This window comes from Pezoporus flaviventris, unplaced genomic scaffold, assembly GCF_033815535.1.
Source record: "Pezoporus flaviventris isolate CSIRO_AGI_PZ_B2104156 unplaced genomic scaffold, CSIRO_AGI_Pfla_v1 ptg000006l, whole genome shotgun sequence".
Taxonomy (NCBI): domain Eukaryota; kingdom Metazoa; phylum Chordata; class Aves; order Psittaciformes; family Psittacidae; genus Pezoporus; species Pezoporus flaviventris.
Window position 1 is genome coordinate 14,057,126 of NW_026892554.1, and position 14,337 is coordinate 14,071,462.

Genomic DNA, 14,337 nt, shown 5'->3' on the forward strand with positions numbered 1-14,337 from the left:
AAAAAAAACAATTTTAGAACTCTGCTCTAAAAGAAAAGTCAATAAATTTTATATTTAAAATTAAGTCATGCAGAAGACTTTAAGAAGGTGACAGCTTTGCTGTGAATCATCACTCATCGTATTTAGATGCTAAGCTGTCATTTTCTGATCCAAATGGATACTATACAGACAGATAAATGTTTAACAATGCTCTATTCTACTTCTAAAATAAAACAGTATTTTAAGAAGAGTCCTGCTCTTGTAATAAACTCACTTTGAAAACCGAAGATCACTAACACAAAAGTATTATAGAGAATAAAGAGAACAGAAAAGACTACAAATAAGCAGCAAAACAGAATTAAAAAGGAAGACTAGAGAAGGGTAACACAAGAGTAAGTATTTTTGTTTAGGTTTGTTGGGTTTTTTCTTGGGTTTAATTGGCCAAATATTCTTATCATTCCTCCTGAACACAATGCATTGTGTATTTCTGCCAAGTACTGTGAGAATCTTAAAAAATATATATACACTCTTCGTAGCTATGAAGGTAAGAAAAAGTTTTTGTAGTCATGCTGCTATTAGTCCTCATGGCCCCAAAAAGTCAATTCTCTCTCAGCTGCTAGTTATTTATGTCAGTTCTGTAGAAGCCTTTAAAATTGCCAAGAGAAAACCTACAATTACTCTATGAACTAAAAGTAATTTTAATTCTCAAAAATATGCTAGCAATTTACTTTCTATTTAAAATAGCAAGCACTTATCGGGAGAGAATGCTTTCAAACAAACAGACTGCAGACATACCTTTGGACAAAGGTTCAGATTTAAGGTACCTAAAGTTCTTCTAGACACTGCAAATACTTGGACATGTACTCAACAAGACTGATTATCTTTCCACCTCTCCACACACAGAAGGTTCCCTAAGCAAAAACTGCTTTATTTTGGTTTGTTTTTTTCCTGGTGACATATTTTGCACACAGTTGCTTAGTAATTTATTGTCCTTACCAGTTTCTAGATGGGAAAATGCATACTGACTGCTAGAGGAGGAACCCATGTTAAAATCATCTGTACTTCGAGCTTCTTCACCATCAGCAGGAGCTTCCTCCTGACTTTGAGTTTCTTCTGATTTTGGAGCTTCAAGTGTAACAATGTCAGAATCATCGCTAATAGTTCCAATGCCAGAGCCATCATCAGGGATTTTTTCTTTATTTCCCTAGGGAAATGGGCAATGTAAAAAATATTCAGATACATCCAACAAAATAATCTTGAAACATAGCAAGAATTCTCAATGCTTTAAAAAAAAAGGAAAATCTGTATCTTTATTTTAATGTCTTCAAAACATTGCTTGGCATTGTCACATGGGGCTTACAGAAGCTTTTTAACAACATAATGCAATTTACCTCTGGAACTATTTGAGTTTCCTCAAAAGCAGAAAGAGTGTTATCTACCACTGGTATCTCTTCATCATTGCTGCACTGAGCTATATGAAAAGGAAAAAAACAAGCAAACATGGGATTAAAACCAGTAACCACAAATTATGCTCACTCATATATAATATAAAAACGTGTGTAATTGTGGCAGATTTCTATTATCAGTGAAGTTTTTTCTACAAATACACTAAATCTCATTTTTAATAACTCTCTTAACAAAAATCAGAGTCCAATTTGTTATTACACAGTACAGTGGTTTGGAGGATACTTGAATTCAAATGCTCATCCTGATCATAATGCAACTAACCTCTAAATGAAATGCAGAGTTAGGTAAAAACCACTGTATCTAAGCGGCACCACAGTACATCCATATGCTAGGATAATAAAAATATTTTCCAGACAGTCACTGGAGTTTGAGTGTCTAGTCCTATTTGTACAAGGAGAGATTATGAATCTGGAAACATGGCCAAGCTCAAATTTAGTCAACTGCACATTGAACCTGTCACGTCTGTGTTCTCATGCCAACGTTAAAAAATTTAGTATCAAATTTAGTAATTAAAGTGGAAGGATTTTCACTTTATTAATACACACCAGGGTTAGACTTCCAACTCAATAAACGCTAACACAACACATTTTTTTTAGGTGTAAAAACATTGACGGCTCCTTCCAAATTACTCTTATTTGACATTATACTCTATGACATTATTAAGGAATATTTCTTTTATCAACAGCACTTCTATAAACTATCTTCCAGCAACACCAGTGCATACTGTTCTATAACACATCTAAAGTATTGACAAAATGAAAGACATTCTACTAATTTCATCTATTTCAAGAAAAAAAATACTTTTATAGAGCTGATGACTGATTATTTTCCATACCTCCGATGAAGCAAGTGCTCTGACAGAGGCCTATAAACCCTATTAAAAATGCCAGGTTTTTGCCAATGCTACAACAGATACTTAACTATATTTTGGAACTACTCCTCTTTTGTATCTCACCTTGCAAATCAGTCGGTTGCTCCTCTTCTTGCAAAGAAACGTATTCTTCTGAAACAAACTCATGGTTATCATTTGTGCTTCCATTTTCTGAAGTCACTGTCTCTACGTCAGAACCCTGGAGTTGAAGAGTTTTAAACAAACATCACAGATTTCCATCAGTAAAGCAGAAGGAAAGGCTTACAAAGAAAACAGAACTCTAATAATAAAAACAGAAGAGTAGTATCTTTTAAAACTGAAGACTTTGAGCAAAGAAAACAAGAGAAATACCAAGTAATTAGCTAGAGGGAAACAACTGTTGGTGTGTTACGACCATGACTGTAAAAAGGTGGAGAAGAACAATTGGGGGGGGGAGGGGGGGAGGAATGAGGAAAATTAGCCATCAGTTAATAACTATGCTGAGTATTTTAAATAACTATTTCCCAGTAGCTTTATTAGATCTATTTATTAAATAGAACTTAGAGAAATGGGAGATTTTGAATATGGGATCTAATTCTTGCACACATGTCCATGTATTGTACGGAAACACACACACCTTCCCCAAAATGGGGCTTCCAAGAGTGCCACCATGTACTCTACTAAGTACCACTACCAGGAAAAATCATCTCAGTTCCTGTTGGCAAATTTGAATGGCTGTTTTAACAGGACATCTCTGACACCAGGAAAACAAATATTTATAGAATCTCCAAGTTGGATTTCTGTCTTTAATCCAGAAAGGAGCCATAGCTATTAGTCAGCTGCTAGTCAGCAACAACCTCAGAGCAAAACAGGCACTGAAGATACACAATGCTTGGAGACTGCAGGGTACTAAAGGTAACCAGTATGGCTGGCAACTCCAAATATTTAATTTTCATATTGTAATTTTTGTTTAAGAGAACTGATGGAAGGCAAGCAAGTTAGTAGGAAAGTACAAACGTGCAAAATGTAACTGAAAAATACAAAGTCATTCTGATCCATAAATAACTAGAGCTGTTTCTGTAAACAGAGGGAGTTATTTTTGCCACAGCAGGTGTGAAATTACAGTAGTAGTAATACTTCCAGATCAGTTTCGGGACTCAAGTAAACATGTATGATTTTAAGAGGAGACTGTACTTGAGGAAGAACAGATACCTCAAAAAGCTACATAAGATATATTCTACGACCACATTAAAGCCTTTTTAAAAGGCTTCAGAAGCTAATTGCTTTAGCAATCTGAAATACACTTTGTATCGTTTGGCTATATATCACAATTTTATTTGCAAATGTTCTGCAGAAATTTGCCACTCAATAATAAGTAACATATTAAAATCTGACTGAGATCTCAGGAAAGAAAATGTAAAGTTAAATACTAAATGCTAAATACCTGAAAGAAAAAAAAAAAGAAAAAAAAGAAAAAAAAAAATTTTACTACACCCACACCTCAGCCCAGATCTGTAGAGATGCAAGAATCCTCAGGACTACAGGGGAAAAGTATATTGGAGGTCCGCACTAAGAGGTGGGGCCTCTCAGAGCTCCTGAGCAACTTCAGCCTGACTTGCTCACTGCTAGGGGAAAGTAAGATAAAACATTAATCTTATCTAACTTCAAGGGTGAACACCTGAGCAAATTGTTGAAGGCACCTTTACAATCAATACAGTGAGTAAAGTCAAGACAGCAAGTCATTTCATCAAATGGAAGTGTTGATCTTAGCGGAAGAATTACTGCTCTCTAGACTCCATGGGCTGTATTGATTTAATCTGTACAATGCAAACTTAGAGACCACCATCAGATTCACATACCTCGCCTGTAGACATCTATGCAACAACAGAGCCCATCCCAACAGACCTTTAATTGTTCACTTTTTTCTCTTGTCTCAAGCTTTATTCTACTAGGAATTAAAAGTTACTTTTGTTTTAATAAAGCCATTGTCACTTTATACAACTAGTCAAACTTCAGAAGGTAGGAAACACAAACACTCAAATTAAATTAGGGCTATACAGAAACAACAGTGACTTTATAAAAGTATGCTTAATAAATGAAGCTATGGCAGAGCTCAAAAGATGGACAGAAACACAAGTGAAGTCATACAAATCTGACAGAGGTCCACACATGAATTGAACAGGTCTTAAAAAGACAAGAATTTTGAACCAAGAACAGATTTTTGCCTTTCAGAGTCTGTTCGCTCTTTCCACTTGCTGCCACGCAATCTACCATCACAACTTCTTTACACAGTAATCAGATTGCTTTTGTATGTTTCATTATGAAAGATACCTCTTCAGTGACCGTTTGCCCAATGGGGAAAAAAACCTCCAGAACATTCCCTTAGCTGCTGCCACTAGCTCACTCCTGCACTGCCACATCAATTCCTCCTCCACAAGGTGCCAACATCCAGGTTATTTCTACATATTTTATGCCTTGCGCTCTCCTGCCTGAATAACAGGGCCAAGGAAACCCAGAATTCCAACATGAATTGCAAAGAACTTGTGCGAAAAGCTGCTGTGAGTCCCTGGAAAACACAAAAGAAAGTCACTTCAAAACTCAGTCCTTCTTAAAAAAAATCTCTTACCACCTCCAAGCCTTCCAGGCTGTTACAGTTTTCAAGACCCTTCAAGCATAAGTATGGCAAACCCTCAGCAACCAGCATTTGAAGCTCTGAGAAGGCTCATTCCTGACCTTACAGTACAGATGTGAGCAGAGTTGCCCTGCCCTCCCACCACCTTCATTTCTCAATAAATCTAATGAAACGTTGGCATTCCTTCACTCACTGTAGCTTCCACCAGACTCCACCTAAGGCAAGAAAGCCTGGGAAAACCAGTATTGTGGGTATGGAATATATAATTACATACTCTCTGTAACATAACCTTCTCTAAGGGATTGCCAACCAGTTTTTGCAATGCCATTAATTCCTGGAGACCCCAGACCCTCTAAACTCCCCATATCTTTCTTTCTCAATGCAGAAGAGCATTCCACACATGGAAGTGCTTGAAATCATGCAAGTAAGACCCAGTAGGTCTGTGTGCATATTTCTCCAGACTGCATAAGCATTCTGCAAGCAGAGTAAGGCAACACAAAAGATTAGAGGCAGCACATCTCACAGTTGTCTTTATGCCAGTCCTCAGTCTCCTGACCTCAGACACTCAACTTAAAAGACGGAGAATGTTGCAGTCAGGAACAAAAGCAGTTGGTTATGTGCAAACTATAGCATTCACATGAGCCTTCAAAATGCTGCCTTCTAATATTCTAGCCCTTGTGCATAAACTTGTCCTTATCCTATTTTTAACTAATAGGACAGATGGAATGTAAAGACAGAGGCCTGCTGTTAAACAGCAGCTGTTGAAGCTAGGACTAGATATGTCAGTGGTAGAAAAGACTTGAAGAAACCATAGAATCAGTTCCCTTCTGCACAAGATATTTTTCCTGCGCGCTATTCCCAATACTTCTGGGTTTTTTTTTGGGGGGGTAAGGTGGATGGAAAAGAAATATATTAGCAGCAACAGACAAGCTACACAGAACAACAGTGTTTTCAGGAAAGATGGAACAGAGGAGATCATCTCACTAAAATTCTATCAGTTCTTTAAAGTAAAATCTTTGTAGAAAAAAATTCTTTTCAATAACACAATTTACAGCAGCTATATAAAGGATACACATTATTGAACAGTCGTTTTCTTATTTATAAACCTCTCTTCTATACTCTCTCTTAATATGTAAAATCTATATAGTTGAAATATTTTACTGCATACGGCTAGTCTTAAACTGACAGAACTTATTAATTAATGTCAAATCAGGTACCTCATGGTTGATGACAGTCCAGCCACAAGACGAATCACTGTCACTCGAATTTTCAGACATTTTCAAAGCACACTGCAAGTAAAAGTAGATTTTTTTAACATGCAACACATACAATGTCACTGCTTTCAAGGAAAAAAGAGAAACAGAAGAATCCAAATCATGACATTACAGCAGGACCACACTGATTCACAAACTGTTACTCTGGAATTGAAAAAAAAAAAAGAAAGGTAAGAAAGAAAAATATATTTTTTTGTACATGTTTCCTGTTACCTTTTTTATATTGGGAGCAATTATGGCTTTGCTAGGTACATGCCTATTCTGGCCAGCCAAAAGAGCTCTTAGACCAGCTGAAACCACACATACAAGGCTAGCCAAAAAAATCTATAATCAAATTTAAAATGTGTCTGTAGCATCATTGTTTAAGACATGTTTCAGTAGGTGCAGTTATTTCTGAACTGTTACGTGCACAAAAACTACAGCTTAGTCAAGAAAACCATAGTGGGGTTTTTTGAGGAGACACAAAATAGGATTTTTGGAACCAATTCTCTTCAACTACTGGGCAAAACAATGTTTCATGTTTCTTTCACTTCTTTCAAGTACTCTCAAACATAGTTACTGATTCTGAAGGAAATTCAGAGAGTACCTTGGGAGTACAAAAACAGAACAAAAAGTAATGAAGAACCAATTTCACTTGTTACAATACTACTGCATGACTTGGCTAGTTACTTTCAGAAGAGAGCTGTCTGGCTGCAGCTGCTTGTTTATTCTTTTCTCCTGTACCAGGAATACAGAGTATTCACTATTGGTATATGTTCTGATCATTTTTTAAAGTTCTTAAATAACAGAAAGACTTTAAAAAGAAACTTAATGCATTTCCTATAATTAAAATTAAAATATATTGAACTGTTAAATAAAATTTACTATGGATTTGTCTTGGGGAAAAAGAAATTCTCAAAAATAGAACAATTTCCAGTCCATTGTGTGTTATGCTATACATCCTATTTCAAAAAACAGCAAAAGAAATTGTGGTTCAATAAAGCTTCTATAAAATGATGATTATATTGACAAAGCAGATTGTTCTGAGATCTTCAGACATCTGCTTTATTTCCCACATCACGTTACTTCTAGCGAGGACACAGAGAAAAGCACCTATTTGTTTAAATTTATGTACTCTCTACTTCATTATCAATCTTGTTTGTTAACACACAAAACATACACAACCCTTGGATAAGAACACCTACATATGCTGACGTGGCTAGAAACCTGCACAACAAAATATAAAACTTCCAATTCCATTTAGGTTTCTTACAAAACACAGTAAATATTTGTCTCATGCCTTTACATTATGTTACTTAATTGTATGTTTTCCTAACATGACACTTTTTCCCCATCAACTTCAACTAATATATTTGGGGTTCCTCTGTAAAAAAAGGCAAATGACAATCATAACAGTTTATAAAGCAAAAATATTCACTAATAATCAACACAGGTACCAATATCAGAGAAACTACATTTCCATTCATTATAAAGGCCTACTTCGAATTTGGTTGTCATTTTCCTTTAGATCTTTTTCTTCCTTCATTAGTGCTTTTCCTGGAATCTCAGCTGGGGAACACCAGGAAGGGGGTGTCACTTTGCTCTGGGTTTTTTTAAAAAGCTACTGTACTCAATCATCAATTTTTATTTTTTTTTTTTAATCATACTTCTTCAATCTTCAAAATAACAAGTGCCCAAACGGCAAAGACTGCATTCCAGAGCTCCCATGAGATGATAACATCTGCTTGCTGTCATTAAATGATGTTGCATTTGACTAGGTGTTCAGCAGCAGCATTCCTTTCAGAGGAAGGCAACAACCAGTACCAGCATTTGCTACCTATCAGAAACATGGCTCGCTGTATTGCCAAAACTGCACTGCTGATCTGAAATTAGCTTGGCAGAATTCTCTTTGGTATAAAAACATTCCCATTTAATTATTCTACAGTTCACTGAACACAGCAATCATAAAAGCACCAAATTTATTGTCACTGAAAACCAAGTCTTTTGCATAACCACAGAAAACACAGCTTGGGGCAAACACAGTACAGGCAGTCCCCCCCAGCCCTTACTAGCGAGTCTGATCTCCACTGGGGAAGAAATTCAGGCTGCGGCTTCATAACATGGCAATTCCAGTTTTGGTGCATCTCAGTGCTAGATGAAAAGCAACGAAGTCACATAATGCAAATCCTTTAACAGAAAATAAATAAATGAATCTGCTGATACAACTGCATTTGCAAATCTTGGAAGGGCAAGTTTCACCAGCAGAGCCTTCACTGGAGACTGCACTGTCAGTCTTCCTCCAGCTAATTCAGCATTTCATCACGGGCCCTGGCTAACTCAACATAAATGCTATCGTGTTCTCCCTCTCCATCCAGATCACAGCCTGACAGACAAGTAACCTAGCACTGCTTAAAACCAATTCTACTCAATATACAACCTTGGCCTCAGGCTTCATGAAGCATTGCACATTTGTCTTCCCTTCCCAAACAAAAGCTTCAGGACCTCACTATGTGGGCATCAGCATAACGAAAATAAAAAAAACCCAGAGGAACACACAAACAATGATAATTTTCCCTTACTTGCTGGCCTTGATAAATTGCCTCAAAAGTCACTTATCTTTTATTCAACCAGAATGTTACATTAATACTGCATATCTAACTTTATACAGGTGACCAATCTCCAAAATAGAAAAGATTTTCATATCAGGAATGAAATAAAAAAGAATAATTACAAAAACATTGAGAACTGCTAAATTTACCAAATTTATTGACAGATAGATAGCACAGCATCAGACTGACTGGCAACTCTAGGGTCACTACATTCCTGTAAGCACATTAAGCAAATATACATGTGTAAAACAGTTACCAAAAGCAGAGCATTCTATTAATTAGAAATAATTAGCTCTAAAAGGGTTAAACAGCCTAAAAGGCTTTTATAAAAAAAAAAAAAAAGAAAAAACCTAGGTACAGTGTTCCTAAACTTCAATCATCAGTTAAACAGCTTATTTCTGCAAAAGATTAATAACACACACAGAGCCAGAACTAAATCTGAGGTCACATCCAGTCCCTTAAGTAAAATGAAATACAGAAGACTAATCTGAACCCAGTGACTAAACTGAGCTCAGAACAAAATCTTCACCAGCTTGTATTCACCACCACCACCAGATGACAAAGACCAACCAAGACCCTGTGTGCTTCTCCCATCAGCCAAAGGTGCTGGATACATTGGCACTGTCTTTAAAAAGAAAGCTTTAGGCAGGAATCAGTAAGACACAAACCTGCAAACTTCCTAACAAATCAAGATGATCCTAATGGGTTGTAGTACAACGACAGCAGGGATAAGTGGAAGATACAATAGGGTATTCCACATCTCCTGTGTATCAGGCCAAGCCAGAAGGAAAGATTGAAATGCAAAGAAACACACCACACACACACCCCCCCCCATTCACACAGCTCCACTGGTTTGGCTCCTCACTACATACCTTCATTGCCACTGTTTTTCAAAAGAAAGTGACAGCTCAAGTTCTTCTGTACCCCAGTTTTAACTGCAAAGCTGATCCTAGGCCCATGAATGTCCTACGCTATCAGTGACATGGCCTCTTACATTTCTATAGGCAAAATAAATACCCATTACATTCAGAGTTCAACCTTTATGTAGCTGGGGGAGGGAGAAGGGAATCAGAGCTACTTTCCTAACCTTACTGAAATGCAAACCAGAAGCATGAGATGTAAAAGCTTACAGCCATATGGACTGTCGATAATGTTATCCCATATATCTCTATAAAAATAAATATGAGATACCACATCCTGCTTATCTATTCTGAAGCAGAATAAATACCAGTCGCAGAAAGAATAAGCATTCCAGTCTAAACAAATCCCTAAGTTCTTCCATCTTAATAGAGGATTTCCTAGACTAAAATAATTTCAGTGAGCACTGACAAAGATGAATAACAAGGCAGTAACAGGAATCGGTGCTCTCTAGAGCTTGCTGTGCTGTCATTCCAAGTAAAAACTCAGTTCTCTCCTACAGTGGCTTCTTTGTTGCACAGCAGAAATAAACATGTTATAGTGGTATTACACTTTGGGGTTTTCATGCAAGTTTTTATTTCTACTGAGCAATATAATTTCTTCCCAAAGTAACCTTTTCCTCCTCCACGACCATATTTAGCAACCCATAAGACTATTTCCTCTCTGATCTCCAGCAAATGTGGCTTCTAAAGGCAACCCGCCCCAAAGCCGGGCAGCCAGCCCCTATTCACCGTTACTTCCCTCGCACAGGTGTTACTGCATCACACCTGAGACGGAAAGCGGTGCGCTGCCGGCGCAGTTAAAGCAACAATAACAAGGTTTACGAAACACAACACCTTGCATCAGCCGGAGGCACACAGACAGATGACGGAAGCGAAGGAAGTTGGCAAATGCCAGCGGCCAGGGCCAGGGCCAGCGCGGTGCTGAACGCCGCCCGCGGAGCCAGTTCGGCCGCCCCGCAGCACCCGGTTACTCGCTCCCCGCGACCAACACCGGTTGTCCCAGCCCGGCCCCAGCACTCCCGGGCTTTGCCCCGCTCCAGGCAACCCCTCCGCAAGCCGGGGAGCCGCGCACCGACTCCAGGCCAGGCCGGAAGGCCGCAGCTCCCCGCGGCGCCGGTCAGGTCCCGCCGCGCCGCCGCTTACCTGAGCGCGGCCCCGAGCGGGGCCCGGCACAGACGAGGGGCCGGGGCCGCGACCGCCGGTGACGCCGTCAAAAACAGCACCCGGCCCGCGCGGGACGGCGCCTGCGCGCGGCGGCGCCTCAGCACCCTGGCGAGCGTAGTCCGCGCCCCGCCGCCGCCCAGCGGCTCTCGCGCAGCCACAACTACAGCGACCGGCGTGCACCGCGGCGGGCGGCCCGCCCCGCCGGCAACCGCGCCTCCCGCTGCTATGGCAACGCCGCGCCGCGGCCCCGCACGCTGGCACCGGGCTGGGCTGGGCCGGGCTGAGCCAGGGACAGGGCCGGCGTGGCGGGTCCGCGGAGTGAGCCCGCGAGGAGCGGGGCAGCAAGACGGGGCCAGTGTTTGTCCCGGGGGAGCGGGCTCAGAGGGGCCTGCAGCGCGGGGAGCGTGTCAGTTGTGGTCACAGGGTAACCCCGCCGACACCCGGCTACGAAGGGACGCGCTCCTTTAGGTGCGGATAGCGCTGGTGCTAAAGGAAAGAAAAGAAACAAAACGGCCCCAACAAAGCACATCCGCTGGCACACACAGGAAAAAGAAAAAAAACAGTGCAGCATATGGACTAGGAATACTTGATCCTTGCACCTGAGGATGCCTGTGAATTAACTGATTTGGACAGTGGCCCACCAGCTCAGGCTTGGAACAAGATGCCTGCACCCTGCGCTGCTCAGGAGAAGCTGTCCTTGCCCCTGGGGGACAACACACAGAGTACATCCAATGGCCAGAGACAGCCCCAGCAGTGCTGGAGCAAAAAACGATCAGGAGACAAAAACAGGCCTCAAAACAAAGTAAAGGAAAAGTACAATTTCTTACCAGTGTTTTACCTCAACTGAAATGTTTTCGCCATCCTTCCTGTGACTGAGGAACACAGGAAAAAAGATTTCATTGCACCTCTGAACAACAGCAGGGTTTGGGCTTGCACAGCCAAACTAAGGCAAGGGAGTACAGTCATTGAGATGTTTCTTAAGGCTTAGTATGCACATTTCTGTATGTTAGAAAAAGAGGAGTCAAAACCAAAATAAAGCATTCACAACATCTCACTATACTTCTACTCTTATTCATGTTTTTATTACCCATTCTAATTATTTCTGCCACACATATCCAGGTAGATGCAAATTCTAATTTTTAATCCACTTCCTTGTCAACATGAGTCCAGTTATCACTGTCCACAGTTTACTAAATAAAGTCAAAAGTCAGTTCCTCACTCTCCCCCACCAATGTATTTCAATACACGTCTTGAGCAATGTTTGCTCTGACCACAAACACTTAACAAATTTGAAATGCTTTGCCATGTTATTTGAAATCCATCTCCTTATGGGGGCAAATAGATGACTTCTGCCAAGAAACTGCCATCAAGTCCAAGCACTGAGCAAAACCAGTCTCCTCATGGTGTTTTGATGTGTGCTGGAGCCTGAAACATGACCAATGGTTCTCTTAGAACACCTCAGGTTTTACTGTTTAAAACAACTGCAAGTGAATGTAGTGCCACCTATGGTGGGACCCTGCAGTGGATCTGGTGGATCAAACCTCTTCAAACCCCTTACTTATGGGTCATTTCAAGATACTTAAACACTGCCATTGACAGAAGTAGGGTATATGATTATCCCCATTTCCAGCATACTCTGTAAAAATGGATCTCCACCTTTTTGTCATACACTTAGACATGTAGCTTTAAGAAAACAAATCTTCTTTCAGTCATTCTAGGAATAACTGTCAGCATCTGATTTACTTCGGTTTTGCTGGGTTGTCATGGGTTAACCCCAGCTGGCAACTCAGACCCACAGAGCCACTCACTCCCTCTTTCCCAATAGGATGGGGGTGAGAATCAGAACAGTAAAAGTGAGAAAACTCATAGGTTGAGATAAAGACAATTTAACAGGTAAAGCAAAAGCCGTGCACACAAGCAAAGCAAAATAAGGAATTCATTCACCACTTCCCATGGGCAGGCAGGTAGGTGTTCAGTCATGTCCAGGAAAGCAGGGCTCCAGCATACCATACCCTGATGTTTACTTGGAATAGCAAACATCATCACTTTGAACATCCCTCCTTCCCCTTCCTTCTTCTCCCAGCTTTGTATGCTGAGCATGATGCCTTATGGTATGGGATATCCCTGGGTCAGTCAGGATACCCTAAGTCCCCCTCCCAGCTTCTTGTGCACCCCAGCCTACTCACTGGTGGGGCGAGAAGCAGGAAAAGCCTTGACACTGTGCAAGCACTGCTCGACAGTAACTAAAACATCCCTGTTATCAGCACTGTTTTCAGCACAGCTCCAAAGCAGAGTCCCATACCAGCTACTGTGAATTAACACAATCTCAGCCACAACCAGCATGTGGGTTGAATAAGATGTAGCAAAAAGGATGTAGCCCATCTTTCCATCTGACCTAAACCCACAAAAATAAAACTTTCAAAACTGGTATCACAAATGTGGAACTCTAATTTTCAGAAAGAGTTAAGTACAAGAGTCATTGACCTGAAGGTTTATTTGTTTTAATTACAATATTTTCTGTTTTCAAAACTTAAAGTACTCTCCACATTTCTACATCTCAGGACACTAATACCAAAAGAAAGCATGACTTGGACATGGTGTACACATTTATCAGCTCACGTATTGAAGTCAGAAGTTTAACACCCATCAATCCCAATGCCATCAGATGAAACAGGCAGATATTGTTAATGCCACCAAGCACATGTGCTTCCCTAACCTTTAAAGGAGGCACTGTTCCTATTTCATAGCAATAGAAAAAGTTGCCTACCTACAGGAAAAAAACAACCTTGAGTAGCTGTAACAAACCACTACAACAGAACTGGCCTATACTAATGCATACAGATTGTCCTAATAGGCTCTGGAACCAAAACAGAAAATCAGGAGCTTATAACCAGTGTCTGCTTCTTTGCATTTTCTTTTTCCCATTGCCACTGTCTGTCCTCCTCAGCCCCCACCTCCTCTCAGTAATTATATATATAAAAAGAAAAAAAGCTGTATTTTGGTGAGTAAATCATTACATTCAACTGAGGCAACTAAGGCTCCCGCACTGCCCTCCTTCCAACTACTATAAACAAAGAATTTTCACCCCCTTCCATTGCAATGCATTAGATACCTGCAGAAAAGAAGGAACAGAACCTACCCCAGACATTTCAGACTCACCTCAGCACTCCTCTCAAGGCTCTAAGTAAAGCAACTGGAAGCAGTGCCTGCCAAATCCTCCCTGATCCAAGAGCATAAAGTCTGCACAGAATAACATATATCTGCATAACAAATATTTTCTCCTAAGGACAAAAAACAGCCACACATGATCATCAGGAAACAGACTGATGTGGAAAATTCACAAGTCTGCTAGAACAGCTACTGGAGGAGCGTAGCTGAAATGGTCACAATTTGGATAGAATGCCTAACAAAACAGAACCACTCAAGCCCAGGGCTTCAGGCTATCACAGTAATAAAAATGCTA

The 14,337-nt window shown here is 40.3% G+C and overlaps 1 protein-coding gene across 6 annotated transcripts in view; it reads right to left on the bottom strand.

The window, feature by feature from the left end:
* The window catches only part of CCPG1 (cell cycle progression 1), a 24,469-nt gene extending 13,451 nt beyond the window's left edge, over nt 1–11,018 (bottom strand). For 4 of the 6 annotated variants that reach the window (XM_061446999.1, XM_061446998.1, XM_061446996.1 and 1 more), the window contains exons 1-5: nt 10,854–11,017; nt 6,146–6,217; nt 2,402–2,516; nt 1,371–1,450; nt 976–1,183 (exon numbers count right to left, since the gene is read on the bottom strand). In XM_061446999.1, coding sequence (XP_061302983.1) covers nt 976–1,183; nt 1,371–1,450; nt 2,402–2,516; nt 6,146–6,205 — 463 coding nt within the window. In that variant the 5' untranslated portion in view covers nt 6,206–6,217; nt 10,854–11,017. Of the gene's footprint in view, nt 1–975; nt 1,184–1,370; nt 1,451–2,401; nt 2,517–6,145; nt 6,218–10,544; nt 10,802–10,853 lie in introns of those variants that run through there. The other 2 variants (XM_061446995.1, XM_061446997.1) reach the window with 2 other exon arrangements.
* Nucleotides 11,019–14,337: the final 3,319 nt, after the last annotated feature.